Consider the following 21,552-nt stretch of genomic DNA (forward strand, 5'->3'; position numbering starts at 1 on the left):
CCCTCAGTTCCCCCGGTTCCTCTTCAGTTAACATACTTTGGCAGAGTAAGTCAAGCCTAGGAAGCTTCTTCACGTTCAACTGGAAGCTTCAACAACTCCACGCCTAACGTTTTGGCGATAACTTCCATGATGAAACCAATAGAAGTCCAGAGCCGGGGTGGGTGCCAGGCAGATCCACCTGAAATCCTAAAACACAAAAACGTAAGGAAGAGCAACAACTAGGAATGGTAAGAGTCCCTGCTCTGAGCTCAGGGGATGGAGGTCGGGGATCAATCCAAGAAACTGGAGGTCTCAAAAATGTGCTCGTGGCGCGTTGGGTGTGGTAGGACATCTAGTTGGGCTAGCAAGAGCTAAGATGGGGAAGTAGAATTGGCCCTGAGGAAAGAGTCCGCAGTCCTATACTGTACCTGGATTCCAAAGCAGCCACCACTGAGAGCCGGCTTCATGAAGGGTGGGGTCTGAAATGTCGAATGAAAGAGGCAGGCAGCTGCAGGACGAGCACTGCTACCATCACAGAGTGAACCAGCTTTCCTTCTCTCTGTTGGGACTTCAGTGCAGTGAATAATAATCCTGAAAGGCCAGTTTAAGACCACAGGTGAGCATGGGACCCATAAATGAGACCTCGATCAGGAGCTTTAATAAGTTTGGGGCTGACAATACTTCTGAATGCAGGTCTAGTTACTTTTGTACCGATCTGTTTTATTGGGACTGCGACAAACCGATGGAAGGCATGCTTGAATGAATCCCAGCCACTTGTGATCAGGCTGCACTCTGCACAGATCAGCCATGTGGGAATCAGACCAGTGTGAACTGCCAGGGCAGGTTCCCTCCAGACTAGAACTCAAACAACCCCAGAGGAGTGCAGCCTACCCGTCATTAGTTACAAGGCCTGGCAGCCCTCCTTTAGAGATTTAGAAGTCTACCAGAAGCCCAAAAGAGCAGAACCGGTAAAGTACACTCCGGCTGCTTGTACTGTTCGATGCCAGAGTCGATCTTTGTGATGTAGGACTTGGCGTAGCCATGCACAGGGCCTGAAGTGATAGGGCTGCAGTCACACAGCAGTTGTAGTCTCTCGGCCGAGAGATGCAACATTGGAACAAGGGACAGTCATAGTTCAGAGCATTCAGACGCAGGGAGTGGTGGCAGAGACGCATGGGTCCCCGGGTGCAGGATGACGGGCACATGGGCATTCCTTGGATCCGGTCTCACAAAGCACCCTCAAGGTGGTTGGTGGGGGTAGAGGGGAGGGGGTGCACACAGGGCTTGGGCACAGCTCACACAGGAGGATGCTGGTTAGGCTGTGCAATTACTGCAGGCTCGCCAAGCTCACAGCAAGGCGCTATTATGCTGGGCGTGGACTCAGTGGCGTCCACATCAACGCAATCAAACAAAGCAGCGGCCAAGTCTTTTCCTCAGTCCTTGGGGGGATAGTTCTCGCTTAAAGGAAAGAAGCGAGGCCCTCTGTATCTGATCATCAGCATCCTCCGAGCAGGTGCACAGGACTTCCTGAAGTGACGGGCAGCACCGGACACGGACGGACCACTCGGATTCAAAGTTACCCCCCAAACGTAGGGGGAACCAATCACAGGGCACTGCCTTTCACCTTCAGGTGTGACGTAGCTCCACGACAACCAGTCACCGGGGACGCATTGCTGGGCGGCTTCTCTCTATCAGGGCAAGACATAGGAATTAGGGCATGGGCAGGTAACCCATCTGTTTTGGGTCAGGGATGCAAGTCTTGGCCCTACTCATTTTTCAGGTTTTGCTCTTGCCTGGCCACAGGCTGGTCTGCTGAACTGGCTGGGTCCAGGAAATGAGCCCCCCCCCCCCAAAAAATAGTTACTCCTAACTCCATTCACTTGGATATGAATTCAAGCCAGACCGTTCTCCTCAGCCTATAGAGAGTTCTGCAGAGTGTGGATCATCAGTAGAGCAGTACAGAGGCTGAGAAGAGCACAGGCAGAAGGATGCTTAGACAGAGCCTCATGCATTCACCGGAGCCAGCCTATGCGGACCATCAGGAGGACAAAAGGGCAGTCCGGGACGGTGGACCACAGCAGAGGGAATGGGAGTCCTCCAGGATTGGAGGCACACCAGAACCAAACGGCTACAGCCTTTCCCGAATGGAGTCGAGTAACAGTCATCTTTTCAAGCTGACACAGAGGAGATCCCGTGCACCAGGAGTGAAGGCCTTAGAAGGACCAGGATGGAACACCTGTGTGGTTAGAACATGAAGGACCTTACAGGCGCAAGGTCGGTAACCTGAGCACTCCTGTGTCCTGAAGAAAGCAAGTGTATACAAAGTTGCTTGAATGTTCAAAGTTTTAATCACTTTGTAACATGATGCAAGTAATTCCTCAATTCAAAAAGGTATACGTGTTGAAGAATTAAGGTTTGAGAATATTTTTACACAATGAGTTCCAAATGTTCAAATAAATGATTCATGGCATCATAATGGTTTCACAGCAATCCATATCCCCAATGCATTTCGAGCAGGTTGCTCTTCATCAGGGGGTTAGAGTATTTCTATGGAAAAGTAAGTAAAAGAAGGTTTGATGAGTCAGGGGCCGAGTGTTTAAAAAAGAGTAAACAAGTGAAAGGCTAGAGTTGAAAAGTAAAACGATGCTAACGTAAAGTGGAAGTAAAAAAATGCTGCGTTGAAAGCTCGATGGAATTTCCCCAAGTGAACACTACATGATAGAAAATGGAAAGATCACCCGGCGTGCGTTACATAAGAAAAGCTGGAAAGATCAATCAAGGTGGTATCGGTGTTAAAATTAGAATGTGAGATCGAGACCGAGGGTCGTGCAAACCGAGGGGCGAGAAGTGATGACTAAAAGATGGTGCCCAAAGTAAGTGCATCACCAAAGAAAGCGTTACCAATATGTGTGGTAGCGATAGCAGTGGATGCTTACCAAGAATACACAGCGCGGTGAAACGCCTAGGTTCGGAAACGTCATGGAACGCCATCCGTGAGATGCGGAAGCGTAACATGTGTTCCTGCGCATGCGTGTATAACTTCAAGCATGCGAAATAAAGAGCGGACAAGGTCCGTGGAGTAGGGATCATGGAAAAAGAGAGAGGAGTGGAGGAATAGAAGGCCGAAGGCTGACGTGAAAAAAACTGAACATTGCGGTGGGGTGTAAGACAATAAACGGGAACGAATTAAAAAAGTATTGGCGAGTGAAAAAATACGTGAGGAGGTGTAGTATGAAAATAGGAAAAATAATAGTGTACAATAATCAGATGGAGTATGGCAGATGTTTCATCAAACTGGGTTGGTGGAAACTGGAGTAGTGGAGGTAATTGTTGCGATCAGTAGATTTGGTGTATATGGATGTCTCCAATTTGTGGTCCTTGATGGTTATGTTCACATCCAAGAATGCAATTTTAGTTCGGTTGAAATTGTGGGTAAATTGAGTTCTTTCATTGATGGTGTTGAGGTGACTGATAGCAAAAGTGAGTTGTTGTTCGGTACCAGTCCATATTAGAAAAATATCGTCGATGTAGCGAAAGTAAATTCTAAGGTGATCTTGCCAATGTGGGACGGACAGAATGTGTTTGGTTTCAAAATCATGCATGAAGAGGTTCGCGTATGATGGGGCAGCACTTTTCCCCACGGCTACACCAGAAAGTTGAATGAAGAATTTGTTTTGAAATTTAAAGTAACTGTGTAACAGGGTGAATTCGATGAGTTCCATGAGAAAAACTTGTAGATCAGAAGGTTTGCTGGTTTTGAGTAGAGCCGCTTCCATGGCCTGGATGCCAAGATTGTGGGGGATGGATGTGTATAGTGAGTTTACATCGATGGTACATAGCAGAACAGGTGTTTCGGGATCAATGGTAATGGTGGTGAGTTTGGATAGGAAGTCCGTGGTGTCTTGTAAATAACTGACCATCTGGATTACTGAGGGTTGTAGATGTCGGTCAATGTAGGTTCCAAATGGGTTCGTGAATGGAGTTACATGTGCTAACAATGGGTCTGAATGGTGGTTTGATGGGATCTTTGTGGATTTTCGGAATCATGTAGAGGTATGGGATGTTTGGGTAAGTCTTGATGAGGTAACTGCGATCTTTGGTGGTGATTGTTCCAAATGTTACTGCTTTGTCAACGAGTGTTTGGAGGATGGCAGCATATACTTTGGTGGGGTCCGAATTTATTTCCATGTAGGCGTTAGCGTCTGAGAGATGGTTATTCACACTATCCAGGTAGAACATGTGTGGTTGCCATGTTCCCTCTCCCCATCCCCCACTCATGTTTGGTAAAGTCAGAGGTATTGCTTGAAGAGCTGGACCTCGTCCGATTGGAGAAAGTGATAAGAACAGTGAATGCAGCCAAGGGCCATCTGATTGGAAGAATGTGTGGGGTCACTGATGGAGTGCCCATGAACCATGAGGTTGCCCCCAGGCCCCGGATTGAGAAGATACTCTAGATCCTTTATCAACCAAGATGGGTGAACTTGCATCATCTGAGACGGTCCATGGAACTGTGGGGAGCATGTATTTACCGCCTTCTCAACAAGTGGTCTGCAGACAGCTGAGTTTAAACCCATGGCCCAAGTGTCCCTGTTTCCCTCTGAACAGCTTCGCGCGGATTCCTAGTAACAGCAGGAATTGCCCTTCTATCTCCTCTAGTACAATGTTAATGTATGTATAAGACTTGTAAACCAGATTATGGAATTCATGATCTGATAGACTCCGACTAATTCCGTCTGAAGGGGAGTTTGGGAAAGCTTTAAAGACATGGCTCTTTAGCCGAGGCTGGTTAGAAAGTACCTTTGGCCTGGTTACACCCCCCACCTTCTCATGTCTTGCTGGACTACACTAGCGCCGGGACACCGCTGTTTGAGGTACCTGATGTGCTATGTATATACGTGTATAGTATATACATGTATAGTACATATGTGTATAGTATATATGTGTATAGTATAGTAATGTATTGTATTGTAAAGCGCTCTGTTACCAATCGGTGTACTGGCGCTAACCGACTGCTTCTGAACGAGAAAGACTGGTAATTTACCAGAAGTCTGAAGTGCTAAAGAGCCACGTTTTCAGCTCCTGCCTGAAATTAAGAAGTGAGGAGGCTGATCAAATGGATATCGGGAGATTATTCCATATTTTTATGGTCCTCAAATAAAAAAAACTCCTGCAGCCCCAGTTTGTTCTCTTAAAGGTTGGCACCACCAGAGTTCTCAAACAGAGAGATCTAAGTGATCTACGAGGAGTGTACCAACTACATTTCTGGGTTAACCGTGTGGTCCTCGTTTGTGTAATGCTTTGTATGCGAAGCACAATGCTTTGAAATAAACCCTCTCCTTTACTGATAATCAATGTAGTTGTTTGACTATCCATTTGTTTGACTATCCAATGTAGTGGATGACAGAATCACGGCTGAAACTCAACGGGTCCAAAACGGAACTTATGATGTTGGGTAATCTTTCCACCTCCCTTCCCAAAACCATGTGGCCCCCCTGTCTGGGGGAGGCGCCCCAACCTAAGAATGAAATTAAGAGCCTGGGGGTATGGCTGGAACCCGATCTAACGTTCAGAGTACAAACTAAGAAAGTGGCAGGGATCTGCTATGGTCTGTTACGCTCTGTCCGGAAGGTGTTGCCTCTTCTGCCCTTTAGCTCTAGGAAACTTTTGATCCAGGGGCTAATACTGTCTAGGCTGGATTATAGCAACGCCTTGCTGCTCGGTGCCCCTGAATCAGCCATTAACTCCCTTCAGCGAGTACAAAATGCGGCAGCCAGAGTACTGACCGGCACTGCGAAAAGAACCTCAGCCAAACCAGCTCTTAGAGCTCTCCATTGGCTCCCCATCCGTGAGAGAATTAAATTCAAGGCCCTTTCCATCGCCTTCAAGTCTCTCCAGGGAATGGGTCCCCCTATTCTCAGGGATCTTATATGTCCCTACAAATCCATCCGTGCCCTCCGCTCCGATGGGAGCAATCTATTGACCATCCCCAGAGTGAGGAGAGCACGCTCAGGAGGGCGGAGGTTCTCTGTGAATGTTGCCAAGACCTGGAATGGTCTTCCTGCTGCCCTCCGCCTGGAACCCTGCCTCCAGAAGTTTCGGAAATCTCTAAAGACATTCCTTTTTCCAAGAGGAGGTTGAGTCCGCTGTTTGAGGTCATGGAAGCTTATGGTGTGTACTAGCGCTGGGACGCTCTTGGGCAGCCATGCGCTTAAGAAATCTATTTTCATTTCATTTCATTTCAATGGTTTTTCTGATCAATACATACTTTGGTGTAGGGGAGAGAATTCTCGCGGCCGCATTTTGCAGCACCTGAAGCTTCCCAAGATACTGGGCCCGTGGGTTAAGATAAAGGCCAATACAATAGGAGTGGTGTGGCTCACTGGTTAGAGGCGGCAGACCCGGAAGCAGAGAACAGCCCGGGACCAGGGTTCAATTCCCGACGCGGCAGGGTCATGGACCAGGGTCAGCTGACTCTAATTCTCGCCTCGGTACCTACTCTAACCAGGGATCACACTCGGCAACTCTGGCCATTAGCTTGCCTCATCTCTACAACGGCCCCCCACATTCGCCAGGGATGCCTGGTTTCACCTTGGAGATACCCAGTAGGGACCATCTCACAGGGATAGCCATGACGGGTTCCCCAGCGGTCTACATCGCCACGACGCCTCAGGGCAGCAGTGCGCTTTACAAGATACATTAAATTACATTACAATAGCCTAATCTGGCCAATATCAAAGCAGATATGACCAGGTGTTGAAGTCTTGCAGGAATGTATGACAGGATCTTTTTTAGTTTCCTCAAAATGAAAAAAGTAGAAGATGTAAGGGCTTTAACCTGCCCTGCAAAAGTTTGTCTGTTATACCTAGATTCTTGGCCTTCACTACTGGTTCTGGCAGAACACCTAGATTCCTTGGCCAGCAATCTGGAGACCAAAAAGAGGGATAATTTCCAAAGAGGACCACCTCTGTTTTGCTAGAATTAATCTTCTGGCTATTAACACTCCTCCATGAGCTTACAGCAAGCAGAGACATTGCCGGCTGATGCAGCAATCACATCCTCTTCAAATGTCAAGAAAGCAGAGGGCCACTTGTCCCTCACGGGTGTCCCAGACCCATGGGCTCTTTCACCATTGGAAAAAATCTACTGTGACTCATGCATATTCAGAAAGATACCACTAAAACCACTTACCAACGTACACAGGCATCTAGTGGGCACTTGCCCACTCGCCTAACCCAGTCCCCAATACAAAGTCCAGTGAGCCAGAGCACTTTGGGCTTCACGGACCAGGAGAACCAGGCACTGGGCCGGAACCTCCTTCGCCCTCCCACAAATCGCACTGCAAGGATCCCTGGAAGAACCGGATGAAATTGTTTGTATGGGTAGGAACTTGCTCTGGAGGTGTGTTTTTGAGACAGTGAGATTTTTTTTAAATTCTTCATTCCCTACCTTCAAACTCCGCTACTGATTCAGAGATAGATGCTTTAGTTTCTGTCCGGCACCTGTGAACGCATGCCTCACTGGCTTGAATTCTCATACGAGCCCTTCCAAAAGCCACCTTGAACATCCCTCATAGAGTAACACTGGCCTAGAGGGTTAAACGTGTTCTCTTTCTAGCACCTAGAACATGGTTGACCCAGGCGCTCTGGCCCTGGAAACGTGAGGCACTTCTGGATTTTTCTGCACATCAAAGGATTAAGTGTACCACTTACTGACCTGCTATCTAAGTCATTTTACTTTTCTGAAAGTAAAAGCAATGACTGGACACTCCATGTATTAACTGCTAAGTGCCAGGTTCCACTGTGTTTGATATCAAAGCCCCTTCACCTGCTGAACTCGGATACTCTGAGATCATCAAACGCTAAACGAGAGTACCGGGCCTTCTCAGCTGGGGTGCGGCAGCACTGGGATACCAGCAAGGCCTAATACCATCAGGCTGGCACAGGACCCCAAGGAAAGGCCTCACAGGTTGTCACGGTCAATTGAATATATATCCGGGAACTTTTTACCCAGCAATCAGGCAGGTTAGCTATGTTATGTTAACATTTTGATTAAGCGCAACAGCTGCCCTAGCAAAGAGGCGTCCCGGCGCTGAGGAACCACAGGAGCTATAGTACAGAAGGAGAAGGAAGAAAGACAGGTAAATCCTAAGGAGAGGGGAACAGATGGGTCTTAATAGCTTTCCGGAAGGCAGACAGGTTTTCCAAAGAACGAATGTTCAGTGGCAAGGAATTCCAGAGCTTGGCTCCCAAAACCCTAAAGGAACGACCGCCAAAACGGCAAAGCTTTGTACGGGGTACAGTCACTAGGTGCTGGCCTAATGAGCGCACGTTGCGCTGTGGTACGTAAGGTGTTAGGAGCAGGCGCAAAAGTTCTGGACATCCGGATTTGAGGATCTTAAATGCCATGGTGAGGGTTTTGAACTGAATACGAGATTCAATGGGCAGCCAATGCAATTTTCGAATGGTAGCTCTGACCGAACATCTGCGGGGAAGACCCACCAAGGCTCTTGCCGCAGACTTTTGCACGCGTTGCAATCGCGCTATCTCCACTTTGTTGGCGCCCAGAAGTAAAACACTGGCATGGTCCAAACGGCAGAGAATTGTGGATTGAGCAATGAGTTGGCGGACTTTAGAGTAAAAAAAAACGAGTATCGGGTTAAGACTCCTCAGCAGGCCCACACAAGTAGCTGCCACTTTTTTTGTGTGGGTCTGGAAACTAAGCGAGGAGTCTATCCAGACGCCCAGATTTTTGACCAAGGATTTAGGTGGTGGAATGGTGCCCAATGAAGAGGGCCACCAGTGCTCATTCCAATAGCTGGTATTCTTCCCGAGGAGCAACACCTCCGTCTTGCCTGCATTAAGCTGCAGGCAGTTGTCTGTCATCCACTGGGCTACTGCAGCCAGGCCATCCCTAAATCTCGAGGCCAAAGTAGAAGGACCTTCGGTGAGAGTAATGACAGCTAGATGGAAGCGTGCCACATACTGAAGCAGCAGGTAGGTGAGCTAGATGGAAGCGTGCCACATACTGAAGCAGCAGGCAGGTGAGCTAGATGGAAGCATGCCTCATACTGAAGCAGCAGGCAGGTGAGGTAATTGAAGCATGCCTCACACCGATGCAGCAGTCAAGCAGGTGAGCTAGACAGAAGCGTGCCAGACACCAATGCAGCAATCAGGCAGGTGAGCTAGATGGAAGCGTGCCTCATACTGATGCAGTAATCAGGCAGTTGAGCTAGATGGAAGCATGCCTAGTACTGATGCAGCAATCAGGCGGATGGAGCTAGATGGAAGCGTGCCTCACACTGATGCAGTAATCAGGAAGGTGAGCTAGATGGAAGCGTGCAACATACCGATGCAGCAATTAAGCAGGTGAGCTAGATGGAAGCGTGCCACATACTGATGCAGCAAATTGGCAGGTGAGCTAGACGGAAGCGTGCCTCATACTGATGCAGCAATCAGGCGGGTGAGCTAGATGGAAGCTTTCCACATAGTGATGCAGCAATAAGGCAGGTGAGCTAGACGGAAGCGTGCCACACCCTAATGCAGCAATCAGGCAGGTGAGCTAGATGGAAGCATGTCACATACTAAGGAACAATTAGGCAGGTGAGCTAGACGGAAGCGCGCCACATACTGAGGCATCAATCAGGAAGGTGAGCTAAGCGGAAGCGTGCCACATACTGAGGCAGCAATTAGGCAGGTGAGCTAGACGGAAGCGTGCCACATACTGATGACGCAATCAGGGTGAAGATCAGCTAACTGTGCTGTGGTGCAGGTGGCAGGATCCAAGGGAGGGGCTCTGGAAGCCAAACTATGTGGGAAGTCTGTCCCCTCGTCACATTCATGGTGCCTCCACTCTAGGTATGGGGAGAGGGGTGCACTGTAGCTTCAGTTCGGGAGATCAGAGACCACAGTGCCCGTAAGAGGCGTGTTTCAATGAGGCTGGGTCACTGAAATCAACACAAATATTAGAAGGTGCAGGGTCCCCGCCTGCTCCAGTGCCCGCTTCAGATGGGGCAAAAGTCACAAATCTCCGCCTACCTGCAAGTCGACTTCATTCTTAATGATCTTCCCATCTGCCCACTTTAACTTGCTTCTTGCCTCGCCTAAAAAAAACGAACACAAAGAATCACTTTTTACTAAAAAGACAAATTTTGAAGAAAAAAAAAATCCCAATCTTCAAGTTCATAGATGGGTAATTAAGAATCTCAGAAATATGCGGTTGGCTTCACAAACGTAATAAAACATGAAAGCTTTTGTATGACGACACACAACAGAATGTTTTTGCGCACGTTGCAAATTAGCAATAAATTTCAAGTGCATTTCACACAACAAGAGTCAAATTCAGGAGGTCATTTTCATTCTCAATCTAATAAAGTCATTTAGACCCCGGTGATAAAGTTAATAAAAATTTATAAAAATTATGAATGAGCATAATCCTTTCGCCATACTACAATCAATACGAACGATGCGACCGGGAACAGCGCTCAACTGGCCAGTTGTCTCTGAACCATGCAGAACTCAGAGGCCAGGCTCACTCGTAACCTGGCTCCCACCCCACAATATGTAATCAGCAAGGACTAACTGAACTAACGCCTGAAATATAGGGCCCTTCTCAATAATTACAAATCTGCTATCTTAGCAGCCAAATCCAAATACTTCTCGGACCGCGTTGCCCTTTCGGCTAACAAAACTCGTGAGATCTTTTCTCTGGTTCGTAGCCTTGCCACTTCTGACCATGCTGGTCTTTCCCCTGCTCCTTCGCAATCCCTCTGCTACTCGTTGAACACCTATTTCATCAATAAAATAACCACCATTAAGGCCAACATCCCGATTGTTCCTCCCCTTGATCTACCGGACCATCCCCCCCTCTCTTCCCCAGTCTTTGATCATTTCACACCCATCTCACCCGAGCTTTTTCTCGACCTCCTTGTTAAGGTCAAGTCCGGCTCCCCGGCGGATTGTGCACCTGCTCGTATCCTCAGAACTTTATTCACTAGTTGTCCCACCCCCCCCCCCTAACCTTTCTCAACTCCTGTCTGGCTCTGGGTTCTGTCCCCTCTTTCTTTAAGTCTGCCATCGTGCTTCCCATCTTGAAGAAAGCTGGCCTGGATCCCTCCCTTCCATTGAACTTTAGGCCGATCTCCCTCCTCCCCTATCTAGGGAAGATTCTTGAGAGCCACGTAACATCCTGTCTCTCTTCTTACATCGAGGGGAACAACATCTTGGCCTCCCACCAGGCCGGCTTTCGACCGGGCCACTCCACTGAGGGCGTGGTCCTGGCGGTCCTTGAACTGAAGGGCAAGGCCGATGGCAACCTTCCTCAGGCCTTAGTCCTTTTGGATTTGTCCGCTGCGTTTGACACGGTCGATCATACTATTCTTCTTGACCGTGTCAGCGCAGCGGGCATCCAGGGCGTTGCCCTCTCTTGGATCGCGTCCTTTCTGCAGGGACGCTCACAGGCAGTCCACCTCTCCTCCTTCTCGGCTCCTCCCCTCCCGGTCACGTGTGGGGTACCTCAAGGCTCCTCTCTTTCCCCCCTCCTCTTCAACCTCTATATCCGCCCCCTTATTTCCTCTCTTCTTGAGCTGGGGGTCTCAGTGTATAATTACGCTGATGACCTCCAGCTCGTCTTTGATCTATCCTCCCCCACTCACTCTCTTCCCAAGCTCAGGTCAACTCTTGTCTTTATTTCTCAGTGGATGAGCTTCAATCATTTGAAGCTCAACCCTGACAAGACAGAGCTTGTCCTCACCGGCGGCCCCTCTAACCCTTGGTCCTCTGTCCACTGGCCCCTTTCTTTTGGTCCTCCACCTTCCCCGGTTCCCTCTGTTCGGACTTTGGGCATCAAGGTCAGCAATGACCTTTCGATGCACGCACACATTAGTTCTGTTGTATCCTCTTGCTTTCTTTCCCTCCGCCTCACCCGCAAGATCTCCCGGTTTTTTTCTGTTGATGCCCTCAAAGTTATCATCACTGCCCTTATTACATCCCGCCTGGATTATGGTAATGGCCTGTATGTAGGCATCCCTGCCTACGAGACCCGTCGTCTCCAGGCCATCCAGAACCAGGCGGCCCACCTTGTCCTTCGTTTACCTAAGTTCTCCCACATCACTCCCGCCCTAAAAACCCTTCACTGGCTCCCCGTTCAGTTCAGGTCCCAGTTCAAACTTGCCTGCCTGGCCTTTCGGGCACAGGCCCGGTCCGCTCCTCTCTTCATCAACTCTCTGATCTCTTCCTATGCCCCTCCCCGCTCCCTCCGATCTTCCTCCCTCTCTCTTCTTCACGTTCCCCGCTTCCGTAAGTCCCGCACAGGGGGCACCCGCTTCTCTGTGCGTGCTCCGCAAATCTGGAACTCTCTTCCCCTCTCTATCCGCTCCATTCCCATTTTTTCTCATTTTCGGAAAGCCCTCAAAACTTTTTTCTTTCTTCAGGCTTTCCCAGGCTAATCTCTCTCGCACCAGTTAGGCAGTTACCGATGTGTTCCTCAGCGCCAGGAAGCCGCTTGGCCACAGAGCGCTTTATAAATTTCTTTTTCATTTCATTTCATTTCATTTCATTTCATTATATGTGACCGCGTTATATGACTCAGAACTGTATTGTCAGCAGAAACCCATTAGGTTTTGTCATGAAGCCCTCACCCACCAACCTGGTTCATCCACTGGCCTGCTTCATCAACGGGCCCACCCAGTGACACAAAGTGTGTACCGGGTGTGCTTTGACGCCCGATTATAGCGGAGCAGGTATATTACTGAGAGTGCAGTGTGGTGGTGTGGAAAGTGAAGTTAAAACGCTATACAGTGGTCCCAGTACCCAAGAGTAACTTACATTTTAAATGACTGGGCCTCTGTTAGCGTTTAAAAACAAGGCGAGTGGATGTTGGGGTGGTAAAATTAAGACCTCCTACATCTCCACAATGACATCACATCACACCTCAACTGGCTCCCGATCCACAAGCACAGACTAGTCAAACTCCTTATGCACACATTCACATCCCTGCACAACACTGCCCCCACCTACCTAAAACAACCTCAACTTCCACAAACCAACCAGGTACCTCCGCACAGCCGGACTCCTACTTGCGCTCATCCCTCGCCCCCTTCATAGAACCAGAACCGGTGGTCGTGCTTTTGCCTACCTCACTCCCAAAGGCTTGAACAACCGGACCTTGCCAGTCAGAGCGCCCCCCCCCCTCAGGTCATGGATTATGAAAGAAACCGAAGACTTGGCTTGTCACCCAGGCCAGGTCATGGCTTGGCCGAGGCTGCTGCACCTTTCAGGTGATGGATCAAGCCCTGATCTTTGGACGGGGTAAGAGTGGTCTGCTTAATTCAGACACACTGTTCATCACCACCCCCTTTTCTGAATCGTTTTTGGCCACTATAGGTGTGGCAGGGTATACTCAGACATGAGTCCCTTGCTCACTGCACCATCAGGATTCAAGCAAGCCGGGCCGACGACGGCTGAAATGCCAGAAACCGGTCCCCGGAAGCTTGTTTCCTTCCCAGTATAAGAATTGGCTTGGTAGTTTGGTTTGCCCTGTTCCCATCATGCAGTGTGACAGGAACAGACTAATTTGCATGTAGCCAGGTTCTGAGCTGGGATGGTGCAGTGAGCTAAAAAACGGTGATGGATCAAGCCCTGATCATTGGACCGGGTAAGAGTGGTCTGCTTAATTCTGACACTCTGTTCATCACCACCCCCTTTTCTGAATCGCACCTTTCAGCAGCAGGATACCCTTACGGGGAAATTGCACGCCCTGAAAATACCCATTACAATGCTGTGGTTGTCTGTTTATCCCACAGATTAAGAGCCCTATTGAGAACCCACGAATCTTAAAATATTGTGGTAATTTACATATCCCTGCCACAGGGATATGACTCCAAAGACCCAGAAAGGAAATGGAGTGTAAAATAAAAATCTCTTGCCCTTGCTTCTTGCCTCAGAAACAAGGAAAATGTACATAACGAATGGGAAGGGAAACCTTTGAACCCATGATCCCTTTGCACTTCCCATCACCCAAACCCATTATGACAGTTACAACTTGGCACACCCTTTCATAGTTATGACATGTTTGAAACGTTGGTGTAAAACAGGGACGGAAAGTCATCTTCCTAGCCAGTCAAAATCTCCATTTGTGACAAAAATAAAGGCGCACAAACAGTAGTGGATATCGCAAGACAGCAAAAGGGGCCAGGAGACCCTACATTACAGGCTGGTTGTTAGTGTAAAGGTTCAACTCCCAACATGAGGCTTCCTAACATTAGACAAATTAGCACCGAAAATGTTGATGTTTACCTACAACCCTGCAAACACAAGGAGATGGACGGAGCACTGACATTTTTCAGACACTCCCCCTAAGTCACAGATCTGGGTTGAATCCATCATCGCTCTTTCGCTCACTCCACCACCTCAGTTCAGACCCAGCTATATGCAAATCAGTCTTGACCCTGTGCCTCGTGGGAACAGTCCAGCCCGAACGGCCAATCCAAGTCTTCGCTGGACCGGAAAAACGCATTCTGGGACAGGTTTAGGGGTAACACCCCTCAGCCAGGCTAGCTGAATCCAGTGGCAAAGTGTGCAAGGGACCAATGTATGGGCATACCCTGCCAACTTAGAGCGAACAAAGCAAACACAAAAAGATGATGGACGGAGCGCTGAAGTTTTTCAGACACGCACTCCCAGTCACAGATCTGTGTTGATTTGCATACAGCTGTGTCTGAACTATGGTGGCGAAGTGAGCTAAAGAACGAGGATGGATTCAACCCAGATCTGTGACTGGGGGTCGTTCGGACACAGACACACATGTAAGTAAAAAAGAAGGGTGGGACCAATGCCACATTTTCATTAAACACAAGATCTAGGTCAATAAGTTCCATTCACTTTGTGTGTACGTTTATCGTATGTGGCTATCCAGTAAATCCAGCTTGGAGTTAATACTTCCTGTCCCTACTTTGGGCCAGCCCCAAAACAACGTACGCCCCAGCCTTAGGATTTATATAGCCTTTTTACACTTTCAGGCAAAGATAAACTAAGATAGACTTCAATGCCAAGTACCAATTGTTTTGTACCTCACCGCCCGCCCTTCCACTCCCCTCCCCTCCCCTCCTCCCCGCAGGAAAAAACTCCAGCATAGATGCATTTCAAACCGTGTACTTCATAGGCTACCAACACCCCACATAGTCCAGAAACAACTGCGGTGAAGTGTGTGGACCTTGGAACTGGTGGACTGCTTCCCGGAACAATGCAGGAGTTGTGGCTGGATCCGGTCCATAATGGCTGATTGCGTAGGAGTTGAGAGTTTCTCCCCGCTCCTGCAACGGGGACCGGCTTTGTGGCGCTTCTATTGATCTTCGCGGGAGGAGTGCTTCCCGGAACACCGCAGGAGTGGTTGCTGACTCCCGTCCTCCACGGCTGGCAGCGGGACTGCCCCCCCCCCCCCGTCTCCCCCCCGCTACGGGGACTGAAGTAGTGGAGACGCTCCGACGACATAAAATGGCGTATGGCGAGTAGAGAATTCAAGGCTCATTTGAACGACATCTATGCCCATGAAGGTTTACTCAAGCACCGGATTCATAAGCATTTGCCCGGATACACCTTCCGGTAAGATAATTATGCCAATATTTTTAGACTTTGTGGTGCTCCCTTCGTGACGAGGCCTGACCTTAAAATGGCGGCTGTGAATTCAAAGTGGAGATTGGCGATCTGTTTATAGTGGGGATATGTAATGAAGTCTGGGCGTGTGTGTTTCCGCTGTTATTGCAGCGCAAGGGGCAAAAGTGAAGCGCTCCTTAGAGAGACTGACATTACCTACTTGGCGAATTCATTAAAGAATGATGCCTGACCCTAAGATGGCGGTTCCATGAAGACGAGGAAGCTTTGTTGTCCGCGGTGGTAACGCGTGATGCAGCTCTGGCGTGTTAACATTTGTATTCCCACAACGCTGGATTCAAATGTGGTCCGCTCCAGAGTCTGCCAATTTCATGGCAACAAATTTAAGCCGATTTTTGATGTTCTTACGAGTTGAGCCTAGTGGGCACTGAAGGCTCAGTCTTAACATTGTTGAGAGGTCACTTAATTCGTTATAACCAAAATATGGACTTTGCGGCTAACTTCTATTTCCGTGTCCTGACCTTAAAATGGCAGCTGCGTGTGTATTGTGGGGTCGACTTGCTGGCTTCTTTGATGTAATTAAGTATGCAAGGAGCTGGTATGCTCGGTGGGGCTGCAGAACGGGAGGGCCCAGATTTTCTCCCCGATTATGCGAGAATGACTCTGGAGACGCCACGCCGGACCTGCCACTCACCCCCTCTGAAGACATGCGGACACTGGCCCTGTCCTCCTGCCGCTTCACAGCATAGATTATTCCCCCCCCCCCTATGCTTTTGAGTCTTTGTGAATTTGGGGACCGACTGAACTTAACACCAGGGGCTCAACCCCCCTGCCTGACCTCAAGTTGGCCGCCTCAGTTGGTCTCTCCACGATGCTCTATGCTCCCGGACAATAGAACTGGTCAGCGTCCTGAGCTTAACCACATCCCTCACCTGACCTTGATCCTGCTCTCCCTCCTGGACATGTACTTTGAACCTTGCCTCGACCGTAGAGACCCTGCTATTTGACAGATGTCCAGTGGAGCTACCTGTTAGCTGAAGAGGAGATGGGTTGTGAATTTCCCCTCGGCCGTCACCTACCCAGCCGGATTTTGGGCAGACTTTCCTTCATCTCTCATTTCCCCCTCCTACCCCTTCACCCTCTACGCTCCCTTCTTCTCACCTTCTACCCCTCTAATGTTTTTTCTGTTGAGACCTAGCCATTTGACCGATGCCCAGTGGAGATACCTGATAGCTGAAGAGATGGGCCGCAGATTCCCCCCTCGGCCGTCACCTACCCAGCCGGACCTTATGCAAACTTTACCTTTGTCTCTCCGCTCTATATACACTACCCCTTTTGCCCTCACACCCTTTCCATTCCTCGCCCTATTTTCCTTCTATGCTCCTTAAAAGTTTTCACTGGTATCTTTTGTAACTTGTAACTGATGTAAAGTTTGTTAACTATGTTGGAACATTATATAAAGCACTCTGATACCTTCGGGTCTAGCCAGTGCTATATAAAACTCTTTAAATAAATCACTCAAATAAATAAAAAGTGCCACTACCTCTTCGTAGCTTTTATCATGTTCCTACACAGTATCAACACCTTCCTTCTTGAACCACTGCTGGCCCCACACAAGGACCTAGATTACTCCCCTCAAAGCTGCTCTGCTGGCAGTAGCTGGAGTCCTTCCAATATGACATTTCCCCAGATCCCTTATTTTTTAGATACCTAAAAGCTGCCTTTCCCCATTTCAATACTTCATGATAAAGAGGTCATGCACTAACCACGAGTGTGCTGACATTATTCTGACAAAAGCCACACTTGCATGCAGCTACAGCCGCACAGCTACAGCCGCCCGTAACTGAACTTCAAGCACTTCTTCCATCGGCCAAAGTCAACCCTAATTCCATCATCCATGTTCTTCGAAAGGCCCATCCAGGGACACTATCAACCAGAGGGTGTGGTGGCCTCGTAAGGGTTGTGAAGCACTAGAATTTGTCCTGCAGCAGCCTTTGAAACCGAAATGTAGCGACGGCTTTCTACAAGCGCGGCATCAACTGTGCGTCATAATTAGATCCTTGTGATCACATGGACATCCTTGCGATATGGACTCCGGCTCTTAATACAACCTTCGTGGTGTGTAACGTGATCAATGGCTTGTGGTCGCTTGTAATAGGGAATTTCGTTGCCCACACAAAAGGCCAAAGGTAATTCACTGTGCACACACAGGGCAAGGTTTTCAGTCCTTTTTGGTCAACAGTCCTCAGTTTCTTACAGCTTGCATTAGTAATCAGATTTGGGTGCAATCCCTTTAACTGCATTGCACAAGTTCTTTCACCAGTTTATCTTATGTGAACTGTACCCCCGCCAAGAATGTATACACCAAGGTGCATTTGCTACACATTCAAAATTGAATCAACATAAAATGTCTCGAAGCCTCAAAATATCCCCCAATAGCTGTGTGTTTGACTGAGCTGCATCTTGCTGGAACAAACCCATCAAAGCTGGATTACACTTCCACCCCCTTCCTCGTCCTTATTTGTACTTTAAAATCACATCTACTACTTTTATTCTGCATTTTCATTCCACTACAGCAAATTCACTTCCTTTCAAAGCCGGCAATTTCCTCTGGTCATGCTCCATTTTATCTACTTCCATTTCCAAGACATTTTATTCCATCAAACACTTCACAACTCAAGAACTGGAGCAAAATGCCGAAGCACATGCGCTTATATTGGCCACAACCTGCGTAGGTGTGGTGGATGCAATGAGCAGCCTGGGCTTTCGGGGTAACACCACTGAATAGGATGCAGCATAAACCGGCGCCATCTTGGGTAAGCCACAACTTCCTTTGATATTGCATAATCAGGATATAAACACCTTCAAAAAAAACTCCTTTCCAGCAATGAAGCGTAACCAACCAGAAGGAAGTCTGTGGTAGGCGTTTTATTTTTATCTGCTTCTCAATGGTGTAACTCATCCTCTGTTTACGGTCCTACTTTGCACTTTAATTTTCAATACTGCATTTTTCTTAACCATTATCTGCAGCAAAAGTATCATTAACTTCTGCTCTCTTATGCTATGGTAATCAACTTCCACTTTCAGCCCCTGCTCCGTGCTATCAGGATTCACCTTTAGTTTTAAGTTTCACAAATATCTACACCTTTAAATTTACCGGATTTATCCCAAAAACAGTTTACAATACATGATCCCGTGGCCTCCTAAACTTTGAACACAAAGTCCAGCACACTGAAAGCAAACAAATTAATGGAAGACCCAACACGTTCATATGTGGACGCAAATCTGCGAGTCTGCTTCTCACTCCATAAACTGCAAACATCTTTCCAGACCTTTCAAGGTTGCAAATCCATCGCCACCCAAACATCACACACTGGATTTCTCCCATGCACTCGCTGTGGGACCTAGTTAATATTCCTTCCCCCATCTGCTTTCATGTCCAACATGAAACTACCAACATCACGTGTTCAGTGCACTCCTTTTATGCACCCATAGTTACTCTCCAGGATTTAAATGTGTGCATAAATTTCCATGATCCAAGACTGCATCAACCTGTGCATTAGTCCTAAATTTAGTTTCCTCTTGCTCCACTGAGATTTTCTTTTTAAAGCGCCTCTGGGTTTTTCTCTACTTAACTTTACTCACTATGAACCACAGGAGACATAGTTTGCTTACTATTCTCATTTACTACTTGGCCACGTTTACAGTCTCCCTCCACTCTATGCACAATAGGCGGTGCTTCATATAACGTGGTGGGTCCCTTTTCCAGCAACTTTCCTTTAACAGCCCAACTGCATGCATTACAATGTCATCTCCATTTCCCTCTTCCCTCTTCCCTGAACCAGTTTGTCCTCTGCGCATCAACATCCAGAAGGATTTGGTGGAAAGACTCGACAGTGAACGTTATCTTCTTGAGTAACATTGCAACTAATCTTAGACTAGAGGGCGAGGTACCAAATACACAGAGAATGTAGGACTCACCTGGTCAGCTCTGTGTTATACTAGAAGTTCTTGGCTTTTGCAGTCCCTGATCAGTTGCCTCAATCGCAGACCAACTGATACCTTATGTCTCCTTCATTATTCCACTCTTACACCAAAGGTAATATTTAAGGAAGGCGTGTCGTACTCTGGGGAGCCCCATCACAACAAGCCCCCCCCCTCCCCCATACTTAAAAATCAAGACCTCTTCACAGTCAGATTGGATTTCGCACAACTTTCTTCTACTCCGAATTGCTCTGGTGCAGCTCATCAAAATTGTGCAGCTCTTTACAGTCTTATAAACAAAGTCTAAACCCATCCTGGTAGAGTCCTCGGAGCACTCACCCATCAGCAGGCCCATGTTGAAGTGGTAGCGCTCCAACTGCAGCTGAGCCTTGTACTTGCTGATGACGGCTTCAACCTGGAGGATAGAGACGGGTAGGAACATGATCATGAATTGTAGCAGCAAACGACTGAACCAAGAGACAAAACTAAGATGCATTTGTACCAGTCACTCACAGGATACACGCTTACAGGGACAGGGTGATCAAAAAGAAGAACAAAATTAAAGGGCTGGAAAGTGTAGTCAGCATCCAACACCATTTGATAAACCATAGACATTTTAAGATCATAGCACTGAATTTCTGCCAAGGTTGCTGGAGCAATAATCCTCTGCATGGCTTTGCAAAGCTGTGGCGGCCCATGCACATTTTTACGGAAAGCCCTGTTTTTCTCAGCAGTCAGGCCAGCACTGAGGATGCAGACAATTTTATCTCGCCTCACTTGAGCACCACTAATCAATGATCACTACTGTATTACCAGTGGGTCTACCTCCAGGTGGAGGATAGCATACCAGAAAAACCCAATGATGATGCGGTCACGTTTATAATTAGGCGGACAATTAAGATATACCGCCCGATCACCTATGTATGTGAATGAGGGTTTTTAAGACTGCCAAGAATACTGGACCCTGGTTACCCAGGTACAAGTGATCCATTCTCCATTGATAATAGACTATTGGAGGCCACCAAAGGTTGGCCTGGATAAGGTATTTTTATTCCAATTTTAAATACTTTTTAAATACTCAGCAGATGAGCTTTGCTTAAAGATTGATAGATGGTGCCAACTTGTGGTGGACTGCAGGAAATAAGTGCTGATTTGGTACAATATTTGGGCACCGGCACAAATTAAGCACTGCTTCATCCAATAGTCCTCTGTCCGGGAGTACTCACAAATTAGTCACAATTGAAACATTTCCTCAAGCAGCAATCTACACGAGACATGCCTAGAATTCACTCAATCAGCCATTCACACTGGGAACGTGCAATGTTCCCTTGTTGGCCTGTAAAACTAGTCTAGTCCACGTTTTACTCACAGCCTCTTCGATTTCTTCCGGTGTCACTGTGACGCCAACACCGCACTCCTTCTCGAAGTCTGCACTACTGATTGGATCGAGAGGGTGGCTTTTCACGTAATCCAAAGCCGCTGGAAGAAAATAAACGTGCAACAGTGTCCTTAAAACGCCTTTGCAGCCAACAGTCCAGTGATTCCATTTGTACAGCAAATGGCACTTCAAAAGGCATAACAACATGACTAATACAGCTCAAGCGCTGAATTATTTATAAGCGAGAACATTAAAAGATATTGATTTTTAGTGTCCGGCCAACCTCAACTCGCGCAAGAGGGGAGGTGTCATAATTGAATCACTTACCAGAAGATCTAAATTGATACAAATCCTCAAATGAACTGAAAAACCATAGATGCTGGGGTTCATAAAATTAATTGATTGGGCTTCCATACCCATCTGCTGCTCTCACAATGGTTTAAATGCAGGTCAACGAGTTCCTGAAGGGAATGAGCGATTGACCTGTTCTGCGCGAGCATGGATCCGCAGAAAAATTCAATATACTCATGGCAGCGGCACATTTGCTACTGTACCTGATCCTGGCAGACGGGACCAACCCCCAGCCAGAAGGGCAACAGCCATTAC

At 47.9% G+C, this 21,552-nt stretch overlaps 1 protein-coding gene across 1 annotated transcript in view; it reads right to left on the reverse strand.

The window, feature by feature from the left end:
• The window catches only part of QARS1 (glutaminyl-tRNA synthetase 1), a 242,690-nt gene that overhangs the window by 177,596 nt on the left and 43,542 nt on the right, over positions 1-21,552 (reverse strand). The window contains exons 3-5 of the mRNA XM_086939337.1: positions 20,938-21,047; positions 19,908-19,983; positions 10,014-10,078 (exon numbers count right to left, since the gene is read on the reverse strand). Of these exons, the coding sequence (XP_086795463.1) occupies positions 10,014-10,078; positions 19,908-19,983; positions 20,938-21,047 (251 nt within the window). The remainder of the gene's footprint in view (positions 1-10,013; positions 10,079-19,907; positions 19,984-20,937; positions 21,048-21,552) is intronic.

Source organism: Lissotriton vulgaris, chromosome 9, assembly GCF_964263255.1.
Source record: "Lissotriton vulgaris chromosome 9, aLisVul1.2, whole genome shotgun sequence".
Taxonomy (NCBI): Eukaryota; Metazoa; Chordata; class Amphibia; order Caudata; family Salamandridae; genus Lissotriton; species Lissotriton vulgaris.